This window comes from Rhincodon typus, chromosome 8 (genome assembly GCF_021869965.1).
Source record: "Rhincodon typus isolate 14 chromosome 8, sRhiTyp1.1, whole genome shotgun sequence".
NCBI lineage: Eukaryota > Metazoa > Chordata > Chondrichthyes > Orectolobiformes > Rhincodontidae > Rhincodon > Rhincodon typus.
In genome coordinates this window covers 23,422,803-23,444,346 of record NC_063339.1, presented here as the reverse complement: position 1 = coordinate 23,444,346, position 21,544 = coordinate 23,422,803, and the positions used below count along the sequence as shown (strand labels likewise).

At 38.8% G+C, this 21,544-nt stretch overlaps 1 protein-coding gene across 4 annotated transcripts in view; it reads right to left on the bottom strand.

The window, feature by feature from the left end:
- Positions 1-16,696, bottom strand: part of prima1 (proline rich membrane anchor 1) — a 150,203-nt gene extending 133,507 nt beyond the window's left edge. For all 4 annotated transcript variants that reach the window (XM_048599755.1, XM_048599754.1, XM_048599753.1 and 1 more), the window contains exons 1-2: positions 15,142-16,696; positions 14,866-15,013 (exon numbers count right to left, since the gene is read on the bottom strand). In XM_048599755.1, the coding sequence (XP_048455712.1) occupies positions 14,866-15,013; positions 15,142-15,225 (232 nt within the window). In that variant the 5' untranslated portion in view covers positions 15,226-16,696. The remainder of the gene's footprint in view (positions 1-14,865; positions 15,014-15,141) is intronic.
- Between the last annotated feature and the right edge of the window lie 4,848 nt (positions 16,697-21,544).

Genomic DNA, 21,544 nt, shown 5'->3' with positions numbered 1-21,544 from the left:
GCAGCATACAACATTTATCTAATTATTACGGCCTGCACAGTAAACTGTGAATTATTATATATTGTTTTTCCTATTCAACGTACTATTTTAAACCTGGGCTGATATGATGGAAATCTGAGCAACACTGGCGCCTGTTGTCTGGCTTTGGTCCTGGTTAATTTTAAACAAATACTATGGCTTAATAGAAGCCAAGGGAGGTATGCAGAGCATGGGCGATCAGATCAGGCATGGCAATCATTTGAATTCTGATAAGAAATGTCTGAATTGTCTGGCACTGCTCAGTTGAAACAAATGCAAATAAACTTTACAGGCACTTAACCTGAAATGATTGCTGCTTTAAAATCCCAGATTGAGTACTTTCAATAAGAATTATTGCGCGAGTCTCAGATGAATCATGCAGAGATTATTAACATGTGGTGAAAGTCTGCTGGAGATCACAGCTGATTTTGAATCCAACTCAAATATGGCTACAGTCACTGTTATTCGGTAATGATGAGTAAGATTGGAATATGCTTTAATAGTTAATGCTTGCAGATTGCTTTTACTGTGAAGTTTTGCAAACCTTTTTAACATCTGGTAGAGTTTTAACATAAAGATTATTGGGTAGAAGATTTTCAACGATACAATCAATTTCTGGAAGTGCTTTATATGCCAGCTATTGAGAACTGATGAAAGGGGATCATTACAACTCACATTACTGTCACTCAAGAATTTTCACCAGATGCTTTCCTTGCATTTGTCACTTTATCCTGTCTTCCATCAATTGTACAAAGTCAATTTCTCAGGTAAGAAGGAAAAGCCAACATGAATAATATGCAATGATACCAAGAACTGCAGATGCTGGAGTCAGTGTCAACACAGTGTGGAGCTGCAGGAACATAGCAGTTCAGGCAGCATCTGAGGAGAAGGAAAGTCATCGTTTTGGGTCGGGACCCTTCTTCAGATATACAATGACTTGATCCTCTAAACAAGTTTACTTCAACACAAGCTATATGTGAGGAGATTGCTATTTTGAATCAACCAGTTCTGGCAATGGTATGATAGTTCTTTGGAACAGGAAGGGTTTGGACACAGGGCTTGCTGGCTAAGAGACAGGTACACTGTTGCTGTGCCAAACAACTCTTTCTGCTAAGTGGATCAAAACTCTTTCTGTTCTACAAGATAGGGAATAGTTCTGTGTACATAAAGCAGCAATTTCCTCTGCACAACATAGAGAGCTTTTCTAATTCTGTGATGCACAGCAATAATTCACCCAAATAGGAAATGGTTCTCCATTGATTTTAGTAGGAATGCTCTTCTGCAAGTTTGTGTTTCTCATTAATGCACTTTTTTTTTTCTCCGTTAAAATTTTGATAACAAATTTAGTGCTGGGGCCTTACTAATTAAAGATGAAATTCCAGCGTAGTGAGATTTCAGTTTAGCTGATCATTTTCCATGTTAGTCAAGTTCGTTGATCAGGCATGGTGAAGCATCATGCCAATTCTAAACAAGGTAAATGTACCACCTGAGAAGTCTATATAACTCCCCAATGGCATCACATTATTTATCATCTTGAAATCACTATCTTTTTCAACCATAGAAAGCCAAACTAACATTCAGTCCAACAGATTCATAACAGAAAGTTGATAGAACAATTGTGTTTCCAGTTGAAATATTCCCTATGACCAGAATCACAGCTCACTTTAAAACATGTGAAACAATAGCTGAAACTACCATGTTTCCTTTGATACTTACAAACCATATGAGCTACAGTAGTATTATGCTGAGATAGAGACAGAAACTGTTGAGATCACATATCCCCCTATTACGGAATAAAATCAGATCATCAGCATAGATTGAAGTGCTGGAAATGACAAATGGTATACCCAGACATGTTGATCATGTAAAGTTCTCCTGACAAGACATCTGGGGACTTGTGTCATCATTGGGAGAGATGCTCTGCAGACCTGTCAAACAACAGCCTCACTGAACCACACCTTACAGTTGATGAGCCAAACACCAGATCACCATCCTAGGGCATCTCATGTCCCACTGACAGGGCAGATACAGCACAGATGATGACACAATGATATCAAGTTAGGAGGAAGGTGTCCTGGGGATTGTCACTATTGATTCCAAACGCCATGAAAGCTCAGGTCAAACATGGACATATACACCTCCTACTGATTACCATCTGTCACTCATTCTCGTTTGATGAATCAGTACTCTTCCATGTTGATTATCTCTTGGAGGAAGCAGTAAGGGTGACAAGGTCACAGAAACTACTCTGCGTAGGGGATTTCATGCCCATCACCAAGACAGACTTGGAAGCACCATGAGTTCTGAAGGATATATATGCCAGTCGGTGACTTTAGCAGGTAGTAAAAGGAACCAACAAGAGCAAAAAACCTAATAGTCCTTGTCCTGACTAAGCTACTTGCATCTGTCCACAACAGTGTAAGTAGGAGTGAAGGGTCATGTCTTCACATTAGGCATACTTTTCCATTGTGGCACTACAACTGTGCTAAATTAGATAGGTTCAAAACAGATCTAACACCTCAGAACTGAATACTCATGCAAAGTTGTGTATTCAACCACAATCTGAAACAGCATGGTCTAAAAACATCCATTAATTTACTATTGCCATTAATCCAGAGAATCAATCCTGGTTCAATGAAGAATGCATGAGGACATACCAAGAGCAGGCACCAAGCACACTTTAAAATGAGTTCCAACTGGTGAAACTACAAAACAGGACTACTTGCATGCCAAGGAGCAGAAATAGCATTTGAAAAATAGCTGAATGATCCCACAACTAATGGATTGAACCAAAGCTCTGCATTTCTGCCACATCCAGTTGTGAAGGTGGTGGGCAATTAAACAACTAAAAGTAGGAGGATGCTCCACAAATATCCACATCCTCCATGATGAGAAAGCCAAGCAAGTCAATACTGAAGCATTTGCAAAACCTTAAGTCAGAACTATCAAATGGATGTTCTGAGGAAGGGTCACCGGACCCAAAACGTTAACTCTGCTTTCTCCTTCACAGATGCTGCCAGACCTGCTGAGCTTTTCCAGCAACTTTGTTTTTGTTCTTGATTTACAGCATCCGCAGTTCTTTTGGTTTTTATCAAAAGAATGATCGATCTCTAGTGGATAGTGCAGGTGCCATTATCTAAGGAAAGATATGATACACTGAAGGCAGTCAGAAAGAGTTCAGTAGGCTGAAATCAGGTCACTGAGCATGTTGGGCCTGTACTTGGAGTTTAGAAGAATGAGAAACAAACTTATTTGAATATGTAAGAGTCCTGAGGGCTTCACATGGTACATGTGGAAAGGTTGCATCTCCTTGTGGGAGAGTCTAGGATCAGAGGACATAATCTCAGAATAAGGGGTCACCCATTTAAGACAAATGAGGAGGAATTTCTTCACTCAGGAGGGAACATGTGGAATTCTTTACTGCAAAAAGAGACTCAAGAGTTATGGGGAAAAGGCAGGAGAGTTGAGTTAAGGATTACCAGATCAGCCATAATCTCATTGAATGGTGCTGCAGACTCATAGGGCTGAGTGGTCTCCTTCTGTTCCTATGTCTTATAGTCTTAGCCTCTTTCTGATGCTCCCTGAAACATATATGCCAGTGTTTTAGCCAATTTGGTTCACTCCATGTGATAGCAAGAAACAGAAAAACGAACTAGTCATTGCAAAAATTCTGGGCCCTGGCAACATCCCAGCAACAACACTGAAGACCGGCTCCAGAACTAGTCACGCCTTGAGCCAAGCTGTTCCAGACAGCCACAACACTGGCATGTCAATGACAGGTATGCCCTGTCTACAGAAAGAAAGATCAATCCAATTCTGACAATTAGAAACAATAGTATAAATTGCTGGAGAAAATCAGTAGGTCTGGCAGCACCCGTGGGAAGAAAGCAGTTAACGTTTCGAGTCCAGCAACCCTTCATCAGAACTGTCAATTACAACCTCATCAGCCTCCCCTTGATCATTAAAAAGTGATCACTCAAGAGGTGAGGTGAGAATTCCTGCCCTTCACGTCAATGCAGCATTTCAATGACGTGGCATCAAGAAGCCCAGGCCAATTTCAAGTCAATAACAATCAAGGTCAAAACTCTCTATTGATTAATTTGTGGAGGCCAATCTCTACAGTTCCACAACATTGCTGCAGGAAAAATTGCCTCAGGGTCGTGTCTTAGGCCGAATCATCTTCAACTCTTTCATCAATGATCTTTGATCCACTATAAAGTCAGACATGGGGATGTTTGCTGTTAATTGCACAATTCTCAGTATTATTTACAACCAAATATCATTAGTGTTTCAGCTGATAAGCGTAAGCAGGATTCATGCTTCAGAAGTGCCAGGCAATGACTATCTCCAACAGGAGGGAAATTAACTATCTCCCATTGATGTTCAATGGCATTACCATCTCTGAATCTTCCAAAATCAACGTTATCGGGTGACCACTGACCCGAAACTGAACTGGACCAGTCATATAAATACTTTGGCTACAACAGCAGGTCAGAGGTTGGGGATTGATAATCTGAGTCGATTAACTCACCTCCTGAGTCTTCAAAGCTCGACCACTATCTATAAGGCACAGGTCAGGAAAATGATGGAATACTTGTCAGTTGCCTGGATGAGTGCAACACGAACAATACTTTTAAGCTCAACAGTACCTAAGTCAAAGCAGCCTGCTTGATCAACAGCCAATTAACCAACTTAAATATTGTTTATTTCTTTCAACAATTGATGCACAGGGGTAACTATAAATAAGATGTATTGCAGCAATTCATCCAGCCTCCTTCAACAGCATCTTATAAATTTGCTAGCTTTACAGCTTACAAGGACAAAGACTGACAAAGACTTAATTATTTGGGGGCTGAAATCTCAGTTTCCCATCATCTGCTTCAGTTTGGGAGATAGCTGGCAGGATGCTGACCACTCTCTTTTAAGAGCTAATTTGATATGCTAACGAGTCAAAAGATCAAGATGAAATCAGGATGCAAAGCAACAGAAGAACACTAGAAGAAGGATGTGTGGGATCGTTACTGCCTCCAAGTTCCTCTAAGCCACACACCATTCTGACTTGGAACTATACTGTTGTTCCTTGGTCAAAATCCTGGAGCTCCCTCCCTAACTGTGCCAGATGGACTGCAGTATTTCACTACCAACTTATCAAGGACAATTAGGTATAGGAAACCATTTCTGACCTTGCCAGCATCAATGCACATCATGAACAATTTCAAAATAATACTTGTAGAGGATTAGTTATTCTGACATTAAGCAAATAACCAGAAACTTGCATTTTGTGCTATGATTAAATCTGTATGTAAGCAATTACAGCTCAACCACTTCAGTTCCCACTCACAGAAGGAAAATGGCTTTTTGAGCCTATAATTTTGCTCTCATTTTAATTACTTCTTTCTCTAAAATATAAAGATCATGCTCCTGAAATATGGTCTACAAATTACTAGAATTCTCTGAACGATTTTGCTTCAATTACTGCCAGTGCAAAATAAATCAGACTTTTTAAACAGCCGCCATCTGGCTTATTTCTAGTTGATAAGTTTGTAATATTACATCCAAGATTTTGGACTGGACAGTGTTGTGAAAAGTCTAATTTCATGATTTAAGAGTATAAGTTATAAAGCTGATTGCAGTTTTTAAATCTAAGATAATCAAGTACCTGGTGGGAGGCCAGTAAACAGATATAAAATAACTGCAATTCAAAAGATAAACTATTCATTTCACAAATCAGGGTTGGAAGTAGTAAAGCCTTAAACAATAGTTGGTCGATTTCTGAATTTCATGGATGGAGACAAAATATCTACAGTTTCTTCATAAAAGGTATAAACTATTCATTTGGTTTCCCAGAACAAATGGAAGGCATCAAAATGAGAAATAAAAATGAGCAGTATTTAAGGAGGCCTGTAAGAGCGGGAGCTTGGAGTTAGATGATCAGCAGTGATCACATTGAATGGCAGAGCAGGCTTGAAGGGCCAGATAGTTTATTTCTGCTCCTCATTTCCAGATTTCCGTGAAAGTGGGCCAATTTCCCGACATTTGATTTTGTTTGTATCATAGTTGTCAGCTTGGTGGCCACTCCACTGATATGCTGTTTCTGTTTAAATAGCTGTTGTTTTAAACATGCTCATGAGCTAAAGACCAGGATGAAACCAGCTGCCATTTACAGTCCAACAGAAGCACAATAGAAGGCAGTTGGATATACACTTATCTGTAAATGCAAGCTGTAATCTAACCCGTGTGAGATTTTCAAGTAAACTTCCATACCACTGCATCTGTGATACTTCCTAATAACTCAAGAAATATGACATTGGGAACCTATTGACAATTTATTTGCCTACCATCAACACTCATAAGTTGGGAAGCATACCAAATTGCCACCAAGTTAATTTGGTGGGAAGCACACCAAATTATATTTTATGTCCTCACCAGCATTTGTCTTTTTAAAGGCGTTTTAACTTACTTTCTAAAACCATCAAATTACACCCTCTATTACTACTGTCAATGATTATCTGGTCACAATTGCCTCATATAATATAGAATCTAAAAATTAATATTCAAACCTATAGAAACTCAAATTAATCCAGCCAATCAAAACATGGGACTTTTTAAATTTGATATACCTTATTCACATGACAATATTAATTCAGCTGGAAGATTAATTGCCATAACAAATGTGAATATGCAAGAGCAGCAATAGTTCTGTCCAGAATTGAAAGTCTCCCTGCAAGACTGTTACAGGAAGACATTAATGATAGTAATTGACAAAGAAGCTTCCTTCGTAGAGGATATCATTCTGAAAACATCAACAAATACTAAATCAAATAGAGAAATGAAACCAAAGGAGAAAAGGCAGGCACGGCAACTTTTCTAGACACAGCAAAAACAAATTTGGCTGGGTGGACTGGAGTTTCCTCCAGCTCTGTATGTATTTGGCTTCCGTTTGATATTCAATGATAGACAGAAACAGTACAACACAACTCACAGAACCGTATTCTGATTTAAATGTCAGGTTATGTGCAATAAGTTTTTCCTTTTATTCCTATACCATTCAAGCTCCCCCCTAATTAAGGTGCATTTGCAATTAGGGTAATAAAAGCAAATAAAATTACCGTGAAAATACATTTTCTAAACAGATGATGTATTGGTGTTTGTGACTAACTCATCATTCAGTTCTAAAGCTACATCATTCACTGAGACAAGGTTAATACATTTACTGTTTTTCAGCAGTTCTAGCCATTTCTCCTCATTGATTGAGAATAGAATTCCACATTCTTGCTAGACTTAATGAACATTACGTTTCTTTTAGCACTTTTAAAATGCAATTACTTTTTGGAAGTGGGATTTGATTGAGGAAACAAAGAGGGAAACAAAATGATCAAATTTCAACTAACAACTGAAAAGGACTGAATTCCCAAGCTTAGATTATACATTAAACTTTCACTCATTTGCTCTGTAGAAACTTACCACTCCCTCACCAAGCAATCATGGGACTAATATTACATTTTGAAGCATGCTAAAGATTGAAAACCAACCAACTGAGCCAAATGTAAACTTTATTAAAGGTGCAGAAAGTTTTAATATATAGGGCAATGGCTTGGAAAAGAATATAACACAAATGATTAACAATGTCATTAACGATGACAATACAATAAGAACATTAAGTAAATTGCTAAACCAGAGCATGTTTACAGCAAGAAAAAGGAAAAGATAAAATAATGGACCTGCATATTTATAGCACTTTTCAAGTAATTGCCAATTTTCATACAATGGCAACATCCCTCAAATGTAAAAAAAAATGACCAGATAATTTGTTCTGTTGTTCAGATTTAGGGAGGAATGATGGCCGGGATAATTGAAATTGTTCATGATCCATTTTCAGTCACTTACCAGTAAGCATAGTGTACAGAGAATGTGCGTAACCCAAACGGAATGCCTGAGGTTGACCCAAGATTGGGCTTTCAATTTCACTGGCATTTTGTGAGTGATATTCTGGTGCCTATCATGTTGGAAGGCAGCTTGCCTATTTTACTTTGTTGAATATCCTAATGCTGGTGGGATACAAAAGCTGGAGTGATCACAGAGACAACAGGTGTAGTCAGAGGATGTACAACTACTTCTACTTGCTCCACAGCAATGTTTTATGTTTTGAGAAGCTTAATTTTGGGTGGTGTGAAATTCCCAAGAGGAGCAAGCCTGGCTCCTGCTGTGCTCGCTGACACTGAATTTAGCAGAAGGGAGATTTAAACTACATACAAGGTCACTCACACACATATTTAAGGGATATAACAACTGGTTGGGCATTCACCAGGAACTCCCTAAAAATACCTAAATCCAGCATTAGGTCAGGTGCAATTGGAGGTTCGGACATCGATACACTAAAACTGGCATTTTACAGCCATAAAACATAATGAACAAGTTCTAATTTCAATCCTGGAGCTTTTTAATACCTGCAAGGATAGTTTAAACATGACAGATGAAACGTAGCACTGCATCAGGTTTTACTTTTCTTCATCATCTCCATAGTCCCTTCAAGTCACACAGACCATCCTGATGACTAAGCTAAATATAATAATTCCTTTGTTACCAGATCAATGTCTTGGAATTTCCAACACAAATCCAATGCTAACACCACAAAGACTGCCACAGCAGATGAAGGAGAAGCCCAACTAACAGCCAACAATCAAAAGATAATTACTGCAGATACTGGAAATCTGGAGGTCACAGACCTAAATCACTAGTTCTGTTTCTCTCTTGACAGATGCGGCCAGATCTGTTGAACATTTGCAGTTTTCCCTATTACTGCATCATTAATAGTCAAAGAAAACTGTCCTCTGTAGAAGACAATTATGCACTGAACCAGCAAATGTTGAGATGTGGCTGTCAGCATACACCTCATTTGCAATTGCCATTGCATTATAATTGTAGATATAAATGAGGCACTGTAAGCATTCACCAAGTCAAATTCTTAAAAAAACAATGCATTAAGAAAATAATTTTCATCTTCTTTGATATATTGTATGGTTAAAATTGCTCAATCTCTGAAAAAGGCAAAACTTCTGCGAAATGACTTTCTTACTGAATCTTTTCAATGCTTAACAATCAGTGTTAAGAGGAACATAATAACAATTTAAATTGGATAAGCAAGACATTTATGTTACACATTTTAGAAAAAAACTCTCCAACAACACAAAATATTTGAGCTAGTCTTATTCAATATTTCTACAAGCTCATCATGTTTACTTAACAGGTTTTATAATCTCTAGCTTTAAAGAAGCATCTACACTTTAGCAGAAGGACAACTCATTGGACCAGAATTGATACCATGGCCAGCAAACAAACAGTATCCAAGCTTCATTAGACTTGCTGCAGTCCATTTAATCTCCTGAAGTTCTGTAGGTTAAACTGATGCAAGTGGGACACTGGGGACACTGAAATGATGTTGTGCCTTGAAAAGGGTACCTGGGATCTGAGTAACAGAGTAGTCAACTATACGCTTCCTTACATCAATTGTTAAAGAATAACTACATAATAAAGAAGAATTATAATTGAATGTCAAACTAGGTATAGAAAGATCATAATGAAATAAAAGACTGAGGTTGGTTGGCTCGCCGAGCTGGTTTGTTGTTTTGCAGACGTTTCGTTACCATGAGCCTCCAATGAAGCGTCGGTGTGTTTTCCCTCCTGGTTTTTAAACTCTGAGGGTCTGTTGAGATGGATTGCCTCACTTCCGGTTTTCCTTCGTAGTGGAATGTATATGGGGTCGAGTTCAATGTGTTTATTAATAGCATGCTTTGTGGAGTGCCATGCTTCCAGGAATTCTCATGCTTGTCTCTGCCTAGCCTGTCCCAGGATCTTGGTGTTGTCCCAGTCGAAGTCGTGGTTCTCCTTGTAGGAGTACTCCTATGACCGCTGGGCATCAGAGTGGCACACAAGCCCACGTCACCCCTACGACAACTGCTCACCCGAACTAAAGACCCACTCCCCGCCATGGACAGGACCAATGTCATCTACAAAATCCCCTGCAGAGACTGCGAGAAACACTACATCGGACAAACAGGAAGGAAACTAACAACAACTGTACATGAACACTAACTGGCTACAAAAAGACACGACCAATACTCACTCACCTCAATCCACATGGACAAGGAGAACCACAACTTTGACTGGGACAACACCAAGATCCTGGGACAAGCTAGGTAGAGACAAGCACGAGAATTTCTGGAAGCATGGCACTCCACAAAGCATGCTATTAGTAAACACATTGAACTCGACCCCATATACATTCCACTACGAAGGAAAACCGGAAGTGAGGCAATCCATCTCAACAGTCCCCAGAGTTTAAAAACCAGGTGGGAAAACGCACCAACGCTTCATCGGAGGCTGCACTGAGGATGTTACCAAGCATGGTAACGAAACGTCTGCAAAACAACAAACCAGCTCGGCAAGCCAACCAACCTCAACACCCACAACCCGAGCTACAGATCTACTCCAAAACCTTAAATAAAAGACTAAATTAAGAGAAAGGTAACATACAATCAAAAAAATTAAACAATTAACAAGATTAAAACCACGAAAAATAAAATTTCAATAAAAATTGAAAAATAAAGGAATGCAGCACCATACTTCTAAATGATTAGTTTCAGTGCCAGAGAGGTCATTTTAGAGTAATTAATAGTAGCACTCCATAAAAAGTGTCCTTAAAACTTATTGAATAGAATAACACACAAATCCATTCAGTCCAGTTATTTTGAAGAAAAATCCAGTTATTACCACTCACCTGCTTATTTCTTTATCATTAGTAATTTGTTTCTCTTTTGATGATTTATCCAATTCCTTTAAAAAATATACTGAATCTGTCCAAAATCCTGCCATGCAGTGCATTCCAAATCCTATCTTTTTGTGTGAAAAATTTTGCACAGGCCACCTCTACTTCTTTTGTCTGTCATCTTAAGTATATGCCTCCAGGTTATCAACCCATTAGCCACTGGAAACAACGTCTTATTTAATATTTTGCTAAACCCTTCATAACAATGGGCCAAAACAGTGGCTCAGTGGTTAGCACGGCTGCCTCACAGCACCAGGGACCCAGGTTTGATTCTACCCTCGGGCGACTGTGTAGAGTTTGCACATTTTCCTCGTGTCTGTGTGGATTTTTTCCAGTTCCCTTCCACAGTCCAAAGATGTGTAGGTTAGGTGGACTGGCCATGCTAAATTGCCCATACTGTCCAGGGATGTGCAGGCTTGGGTGAGTTAGTCATGGGAAATGCAGAGTTACAGGGTAGGGAAGGTGGGTCTGGGTGGGATGCTCTGCAGAGGGTCAGTGTGGACTCAATGGGCTGAATGTCCTGCTTCCGCACTCAAGTACTTATATCAAATCTCCAATTAGATTCTTCTGTTCAAAGTAGAGTTGTCCAGTTTCTCGAGTTGATCCCTAAAATTATAATGCTCCATCGCTAAAACCATTCTGGTATACAGCTCTTACTAAAATTGATATCAGCAAGTCCTAAATTCTGCAGTTTAGTGCATTATCTATGCTGCAAGCACAGTAACCTTACCTGGCCAGGATACTTGAATAGTAAATTAGACACCAACATGATATTTTACACAACTATGGCAATGCAACATATCTCCGACAGCTATTTACAAGATTTTCATGCTTAAATATCAATCTACAGTTAACTGGAGTTGCTGATTGATTTGCGCATTTCAGTAAATTCAGGCACACTTTCTTTCACATTTTCATCTAGTGTACCCAATCAGCACATCCTGGACTTGTTATGTTCAGTACTTAGTGGCAAAAATGAAAATGCCGTATCAGTTCAGACAGATGTCACATTGCAACAAACACAGAAATTGCTGGAGAAACTCAGCAAATCTGGCAGCATCTGCACAGAGATTTAAAGTTAACGTTTTTAGTCCAGTATGGCTGTTCTCTAAAACTGTCATGTTGTAGGTGTTTTTCCTCATCAACTTGTTCAGAGATGTAACTACACACCCCTAGAGCAAATGGGAATTGAATACAGGCTCCTGGTCTAGAAGTAGCAACGCTGCTACAATGCCACGAGAGTCCATGTCATGCCGCAGATACTGCAGATTCTGAGTAATTTGTTACAAATGAAAGCAATCACAAGTAAATCTGGTTACTTACAGGGTGCATTTTCTCTTGGGAGCTGAATCAAATAACAATCAAACTCTAGATGAACCAATTTTATGATTACTTAAGAACAATTAGACTTTGTTTTGTTAAACAGGACACAATCAATTTTACCAGAATAATATTCAGTGCTTTACATAGTATTAAACTCCTGTACCTTGGACAGAGGGCACCATCTCATTTAATGTGAACAATGCCACAGGGTATCCACTAACAATGCAAGAAAGCAAGAGTATTTACGGCTTTTCTGTGTATGTATACATTGAAACAAGTAGCTGTTTCCCTTTAACGATTACAACTATAAATTAGGGTAATGTATTTCTAAGTGAGTTTGCCTTATAAGGAATAAGACAGAGTCACATTTATATTAAAATGTTCTATGTGATTATAAATTTAAGCTATAACAACATTAATAGATATACAATTATGTAGATAGTGAAGAAAGTTTTGGGAAGATAATATTACTCTGACTAGGCCCTAAGCACTGGAATACATTCCTTACATCTTTCTGCCTCTCACCCTTACTTTTGTCCTTTTTAAACATATCTCCCCGACCAATATTTTGCTCATCTGACCTAAAATGGTTGGGCTAACATTTTGCTTTATAACACTTACGTAAAGGACCTTATTTGTTTTATTATGTCAAAGTTGCTTTATAAATATAAGTTGTGACTGACAGAGAGAGCAGGGTAAAATTTATTCAGTAGAAGTAATGACCATTTCAAGCTTCTTGTAGCAGATAGGTATTTTCTACTGAGTTTATGGGCAAATTACTCTTCATTACATGGGTCTCTGGAGAGCTAAGGTTTTTTGAATTTCAACCCATGACCCAAACGTTATTTGAAATGGTCCTACAGGAAGAAAAAAAAAGCTCAATTAGAAATTAAAAGAATATCTTATTTTCCCTTTGACTTACACTTCATGCCAAAACTATTCTCAACAAAGATCTAATTTGTCTCAAAGGTCCAGTGATTATGCATACTTCCTCACAAAGATTTCCTTCTAAAAGCTGTTGGTAAACAAAACAAACATTGCCTGTTGAGATCATTTCTAAATGTTAATGCACAATAGTAATTTTTAAAATAAATTTATATTTTGATTTTTGAAATTTGTGCAATCTGTATTGCAGATTAGATACGAGCAAGTAGATGGTTCACTGTTAATGTATACCTCTCAAATTATTTCACTGCACATTGTGTAGCACAGTCATTAAAATTAGCAGCACTACATTGAACACAATTTTGAACAAAAAAAGTGAAAAACAAAACTGACCATGGTGGTTACTGCTTCACTTCATTTGCCCCAAATCCTTGTAATATTCATGCCAACCATAGAAAAATAAATCATTTTCCACATGCTATCACAATAACAGATCCACTTGAAGGGATGAACAGCACAATTATTAACCTTAAGTTGCATAATCTCATGACTACAATGATGTAATTTGCTCCAGCTATGCACTGACTTGATCTATTGTTATCTAGCTAGAGCCTGAGGCAGGCTTTCACTGAAAGCTTGCAGTTCATGGACATCCGCTCAGTATTTCATAAATCTTAGAAAAAACAAAATCCTGAATAATTACCGTCAATAAAAGCGAATATAAAAATTGAATTAAAAATGTCACCAGTACTGATGTGAAAATAGTCCAACATTCACTGATAAGGGAGGAAAACATTTATGCTGAGGGGAGTTATGTCTGAACGCAACTAAATATTTGATAGACCCGAGTAGGTTTTGCAAGTTAAGCTTTTGATGTTTCTTCCTTAAAAGAGTGATGAAACAAATAGTGGCCTTTGCCCTGGACCACAGAAATGATGATTTTCCCACTGTAATTAAATATAATGTCTTAATACAGAACTTAAGCATGGCTGTAAAAAGGCATTTTATCAAAGCTTTTCATCTTTGACTCAATATAACAATTTGCAACAATATCAATGTAATGGGAAAACAGCATTTATGCTGTATAACAGGAGAGTGCTGACTGGTGGCAAATGAACTCTGTACAGTATACTGTAATTAACTTTGTCCAATAAATATATTATTTGCCAACTGTTTTAAGCTATTGTGTAGCAGTTTTCAGCAAGTTTATATATGTCATTTAGTTCACGCGGTATATATCCCAGCAGAATTAATTAGGAAAAGTAAGAATCCTGTATAATAAATATCTATGCTATACTAAATTGATGGGTGTTGCACTTTTTTTGGGAGAGGTTGAGATCTACAATTTTTACAATCAGTTAGACTTATATGAAATGGCACTCATGCTGTGAGTGCTCTAACGCGGCTCAAGGATCTCGAAATAGTAAAAATTCTTCAGAAACTAACTGGAATCTCCCAGTGCTGCAACACTTCACTTGCAATTGGAGCCTTTGTCACTGTTGCTGCTGAGTGGAAGTGAACCGTGGTGTCAGCAGTGACGCGCACAACACGAAGCTAGGCAACGAGAGAACTCGGCCAAGGGAGGTCCAGATGAGGGCGGAAAGGGTTGGGGAGGTTTGGGACCACGTCCATCTCTTACCGCGGAGCGAATTGTCCTCACTGAGGTCAGAGGAAGATGCTCAATAGGAAAGAGGGCTAGCCCTAGTTCCACTCAATTTTTGCTGTGCATCGCTTGTGTGAGCTATTTGCAACTCACACACACACAGAATCTCTGCTGGGGGGTGGGGGTTCGAAGATGGATGGTAGCCACTTACTTGGAAACACGAATTGCCTGGGTGGTGGAGGGGGTGGCGGTGGAGGGGGTAACGGGGGTAGTCGACACGAACAGATCTCATGGCAGTCGTCAGTCCCCGTCTCAAAAACCGATCTCCCGCCTGATTTCTGGAGTTCGCCCTGAGAAAGCTGAGAGAGCGGAAGGAGGGGAAGAAAACAAACTTGTATTAAACCACAAGCATGTAGAGTGTGTGTGTGTGCACGCCCGGGGAGAGCAGAAAACAAACGGCGCTTGACAAACTTACTCCTGCACTCACCTGAAAGAGAAAGAACAGGGAAGCGAGGAAGTAGCGCTTCAGAATCCAGGGACAGAGAGTCAATGACAGTTCAGCGTTCAGCATCCCGCCTGCACGATTAAAATAAAGTCACAACTCATTAAACTGCAGCGGGATGACCGCACGGTAAAACAGCTCCCAATTTCAACTGGTCCCGCAAACTTTTTTTGTGTGTGTGTGTGTGTCCTGGGGGTGTTAGAATCTTCCAGAAATACTTTTGAGTCTCTTCACAGTGAAGTTGTCCTTTGGGCGACTTGTTCCTCGGGACATGAGGCAACTCGAGCCTTTCTCTCTCTCTCGACGCACAAACTGGGAAACCGCGGGGTTCTGGAAATAGAAGGACGGGGTGGGGGTGGTGATAGAGGGGGAGAGCTGTCCGTCTCTGTCTTTAAGACAACTTGACTGTTCTTGTTTATCCTGAGGCCAGGACCTGCCTCAAAGTCGCAATGGCCGCGACATAAAACTGCCGCCTGCAAACATGTATTGGGCGATCGCGGAGTGAAAACACAAACTTAGCAAAGCCAAAAAGGTTGGGGGTTGGGTGGGAGAAGGGGAAGGAGGGGGGTGGGGTTCTTCCCAAGCGGTAATTTTAAATGAAGACGAAGGATCACGCTTTCAAGCGATCGCTGCAACAGGCGACGTCCAGTGTATGTATACACTCCGAAGGCAGCTTTGGAGCCAAGCCGTTCATGGTCTCCGCCCCGCGGTTCGGAAATGAAGATAGCACCGCGGGTCCTTCTGAATGTGACCGAAAGGCTACCCTGCGCCCCCAATCACCTCGGCGTCGCTCCTTTTCCAAAGCCAGCTGGAAGGGTTGAGGAACAGCAGCGTTGCAGAACGCACACACACAAAATGCACCCCTCGCCGCCCCACTCTGTTAATCTTTGGCAACGCGTCGTTGACAATGTTCAGAGCGAGCCTTGTGTCAGTTTGCAAGTGGACGAGCGAGAGAGTCCCAAGAGCTGCTGCAAACGTATATTTTTTTTAGGAAAACAAAAAAATCACATCACTCCACTGCACCCGGTCTCGTCCTTGAGTGAGTAGCATCATGTTCGACCTGCATATGCAAAGACTTTCGCTCCGGCTCGCCCCTGAATCTAATCTACGCTTAACACGTTGCAGCAATTTTTCAGACCGATGTAGCGTGTCCATTGTGTACTGCCCTGTATTTGACAGCCACTAGGTTGGCTTTATCCCCCTGGAATGTCCGTGTGCGGGTTGAAGTGACTGTAGGCTCAACCCCTTCCTTCACCCATGGCTATGAGGTCTGAATGAACAGTGCTCGCAGTCCGAGGGTCACGCTCTGCCTTCTGTCTTGTTTTGCCTGCGTTCAAACCGCGCAGAAAAGCACTGGCAAATGTGTGTACATTCCCAGGCTGAAGGAAAGCAGATGCAGGCACTCAACACACTGGGTTCCTCCTGCGCGTTATCTAATATCCGCCATGTTGTTGTATGCTTATATCCATCAATTGTGATTGATGCAGAGTTGTGACAGTCCCAATGCTGTGATGCACGGAGAACCTCCAAAGTTGTGACACCCACTTAATAAACCGTTTTACTTATTAAAAGGGCAAAGTTCTCAACCTCCATTTAACATCCACGATAGTTTAAACTGAAATATGTAGTGCCTAGAATGGAAACATTAAGTTGGTGGAAAAAAAGTAATTAAAACTTAGCCTCAGTTTGTGGCCGTGTTTCAATGCAATGGCAACTGTAGTGAACTTTTTTTTAAACACAGTTCTTTCCACAGACCCTTCCGCAAGTATCCAGTTTCAAAAAATTAACAATAGGTCAGCATGATCTGTTCCATGACAGATTATTAGCTTCACATTAAGCGGATCATTCTTTTGGAACATTGCTTTTCCATGTCTTATTTCTTTATAGATTGAAGTTTGATGAGAAGACAAGTTACAGAAGTCAAGGTCATTAGCAAACATTAGTTTCATAAAGTGCTTTTACTATTGTGTACGTAAAGCAAACGTTGCCCACTCAGACATACTTATAAACTTCAATATTTTGCCCATTGAAGCATGGTTTAAAGATGTGGTGGGGCTATAGTAAATGCTTTAAAAATTCTGACAGTTTATCTTATGTGAGTATCCTTGAGATTTTTACTAACCTCGAATCAGATTCTCGCTACAATGGTCAGGGGAATAATTAGAATCTGCATGTTAGCAAATAAGTATCTTAAATTTTGTACACAACTGGACATTGATAACTTGCAGGTTCCTGAGGGAAACTCTGCTGTAATGGTTCATTTCAGTTGTCATGAGAAATCAAGAAAAATGCTAACTTAAATAACATGTCTCAATTCTCTTCAAAAGCCAACCAGGATGCACGAAAATGCTTTGGAGAGTTTTTTTTTCTAAAGATTGAAAAAATGAAAGTGTTTAAAAATTCCAAAATTGCATAATTGCAAAAGTATACTAATTAATGTGGAACTGTATGTTAGTGAAAATGAATATGAATCAAACATGAACATTTAATTATATTGTTTAAAGCAAAACACATATGGAAAGTGACAAAATGCTAACTGTAATGAAACAATTCATCAAATCACAAAATTGTCTTTTGGAACTAAATAGATTCTTGCTGACATTAGAAATGTCAGTGCATGGATGTCTATTAATGCAACTATCAAAGTTTCCAGTTACCCATGACTCTTTTGTAGCCTGTAAGTCTGCTGTCTTTGACGTGTTCAAAAAAAATGTAGCCACAGATAAATTCACACATGCAAGTGTTGCATTTTTTGGGAGTGTTTTCAAGTCATATGTACTATTTGTGCAGTGCACTGCTGTAATAAGCTACAAAGAGGATTCACATATTATAGCGTGTGCCAATTTTAGTAAAATCCACCAGTGTTACTGCACAGGACCATCATAGACACCAGTAAGATAAACACACTAATTTAACTAACATTTTTAAAATCTCTACTTGTGTAGATTCTTTTTATCCTCTAACCACTGTTTATTCTACTCTAGTTAATTATCTAAGAAACTTTCTGGCTTTTTTTTGAAACCCCCATCCTTTCTGTTCTCCAAAAATTTACTTGCTATCTTCAATATCTCCTGATTTGGTACGTCTCTACCTCATAATTTTTAACCTGAGCAACATATAATAGTTCAATTATATTCTTGTTACTTTAGTTAAAGACGTTTGATAGTGATCATGCTCCAGGAAGTTTCCAAAATTTTATGAATTACGAATAACACAATACCACAACATATAATAAACATTCTGTACCCTGCTCCATCTATATAAATGCTTCAAGCTTCTGGCATGTCTTATCTCTTCATTCATGGTGCCAACTGAGAGTACCACTTAATGACTTAGAAGTTGTCATTTGATTGAAGACTTTGAATCTGTTATCTTCCCTTTTACATTGGCTCAATTAATGTTTCTCAGCCCATTAACATGTAAGATCTTCCAAAATATGCAATGAGAATTTGCAAATTAACATTAATAATTTTCTGCAAAACAGTATGTTTTCCTTATTTCTTTAAGCTATTTATCCCAGAAAAACAACAAAACCTTCTTACTATGACTCAAGCTGTTTAATCTCAACTGCTTTGCTTTTACTCAAAGGCTATGCCTTATTGGAAGTGTAGTTCTGTTTTAGTAGTGTATCTTGCCATGGCTGAACAAAAAGCACTTAGATTGCATTTCTTGTTGTGACAAATATGATTGAATATCATATCTGCTGACAAATTACAGATAGTAATTGCATCTGGGAAGTTCTTGAACTTAGAAGCACCAGATGACATGAGCAAACTGAGAAGAAATGCACTAAAACATCTTGAGTGCAGACATGTACAAAGGACAAATCCTTCTTCTGGAGTTCAATTGCGATTGCTATGATTGAACATTGGAAGATTGTTCTTTAGAAACTGAAATCACCAAATACCCTTTGGAGAGTTAGTGCAACATCAAACACTGCATCGTTTTCATGATTCAGCTTTGTTTTGCATATATTTGTGTCCAATACATTTAATGGTTGTTAAAAATACAAATTGGGATTAGGAAGATGAAATGGTGTATTCCTTCCTAAGTGATGTTACCTTTTAATTGTGGCCGTGGAGAGGTGTCCTCATTGAAGTTTGACATTTTATGCTTCTTTTAGTGGACAATTTATTACAAACTTGGTGAGAGAATTTTAAACCAAAAATTGATCAAATTTACAGAATGGCCAAATGAAAAAATTGCTACCAAGTTAGGGTGACACAGTGCTGCCTTGCTGTGCCAGGGATCTGGGTTCAATTCTAACCTTGGGTGACTGTGTGGAGTTTGCTTTATGTCTGAGTGGGTTTCTGCCAGGTGCTTTGGTTCCTCCCACCATCCAAAGATGTGCAGGCTAGGTGGATTAGCTATGATAAATGTAGGGTTATGGGTTTGGGGTGGTTGGATCTGGGTGGGATACTGTTTGGAGGGTTGGTGCAGACTTGATGGACTGAATGGCCTCTATCTGCACTGTAGGGATTCTAATTTCACTTTTTGTAACTTCTACTTTAAAACAAATCAGAATCAAAACAAACATAAATTAACAGATCGATGCTAAATCAAATGAAATGAAAGTGTAAATTTAACGTTAATGTAATTAACATAGAACGATACATAATACACAATCACAAGCACCCACATTGCTGCCCACAGACATTTTGCACATGTGACATGCCTGAACCAAGCTGTGGGTAACAAATAATCAGTCGGTTTTTCAAGTGTATATAAAGACTCAAATACTTTTCATAAATCAGTTGAAGAATGAGCAATGTTTAAACTGTACTTTGGATAACCCAACCAACTTTGTTGGTACTTCCTTCCAACAAGAAAAAGTGAAAAGAAGATGTTTCATAAAGATCCTGACCAAGTCTATGCATGATTTGAAGGAAAAACCGTAGATTAATGTTTAAAATATGTTTAAAGAATTGTTAGGGTCAATTTAAAATATATGTTAAGTATTGTCTATGGCATATATATTCCAAGCTAAGCTGTTGGAGAATGCTATTTGGGCAAAAAATTAATGTTCTGTTCATAAGTAAGTATGCTACTTCTGGTGTTTATGAATTTTCGACACATTTCCACTTTCATTATAAATTGCTATGTCAACATTTCCCATTTAATTTTGCTGTTGTCTGTGACTGCGTAGTTGCAGCCACTAGGTGGCCTAATGGAGCAAGCTTCTGAAGCATAACACCATGTTTTACATATTAAAAACCTTCATCAATTGACTGTGGAAAGTCTCAAAGGCAATTTGCCAGTAATTTTCTTTTTTACAAAGGAACAGCCAGTTATTTTTGCCATTTTGACTTGACAGTTACATCGCTTTCCCACCTGTTCTGAAAGGGTCGATTCCTTGTTGTGCAACATAGACCAGGTATGGAACATAAGATCTGCTTTTTCTTTATGTTTTATTTATTCACTAGTTAAAGCAGTTGAACTATCATTTTCAAGTTTCTCTACAGGAAGTACTGAGAATCTAGAGTTCAATTGTGCACACACATCATTGAATTCTAAAACTAAATGATTCTCTTTATGGAATAAAATAATGAATGAATGACTTGTAGGTATAATGTTGATCAAAGAACTCAAAATTGTGAGAGCAAGTGCTCCCTGACCACTCTGAAAAATAAATTTCTCTTGTCAATCCCCTTAAGAAATTACTAACTCTTTAGTTGTTAAAAATTGAGCTTTTGTGTTCTTTTGGGTTGTCCCTACAACAAATGAATAGAATATTCATAGAATCCCTACGGTATGGAAACAGGCCATTTGGCCCAATAAGTCCATACTGACTCTGGAGAGCATCCCACCCAGACTCACCCCGCTATCGTATTCCTGTAACCCTGCATTTCCCACAGCTAATCCACCTAACCTACATATCCCTGGACACTAGGGGCAATTTAGCAGAGCCAAGCCACCTAATCTGCAATCCTTTGGAAGGGTTTCAACCTGAAACGTTGACTTTCCTGCTCCTTGGATGCTGTCAGACCTGCTGTGCTTTTTCAGCTTCACATCTATTGAATCTGGCTTCCAGCATTGCAATCATTACTGTGATCTAATGTATCCTGTCTATCATTTTAACAAAGGTACCGTGTCAATTGCTTTGAACAGCTCCATTAAATTAACAATTAAGGAATTTGATACTAGCACATAGAAATTTATTAAAATAGTTTCAAGATGCTATCATTTCCGGACTTCAGTTCATAATAATGATTCATTTTCATCCCTTTGTTTCCAGAAAGCAACAACTGCTTTAGAAAGATTACTCATGATTAACAGTTAATGACATAATCAGTTTGCTGGCTGTTAGTGAGAAGTGATACAGTTGGCATTGGGCAAATGTGAAATTATTTTGGATGCATAATTATAGAAACAGCTCTGAAGGTAAGGC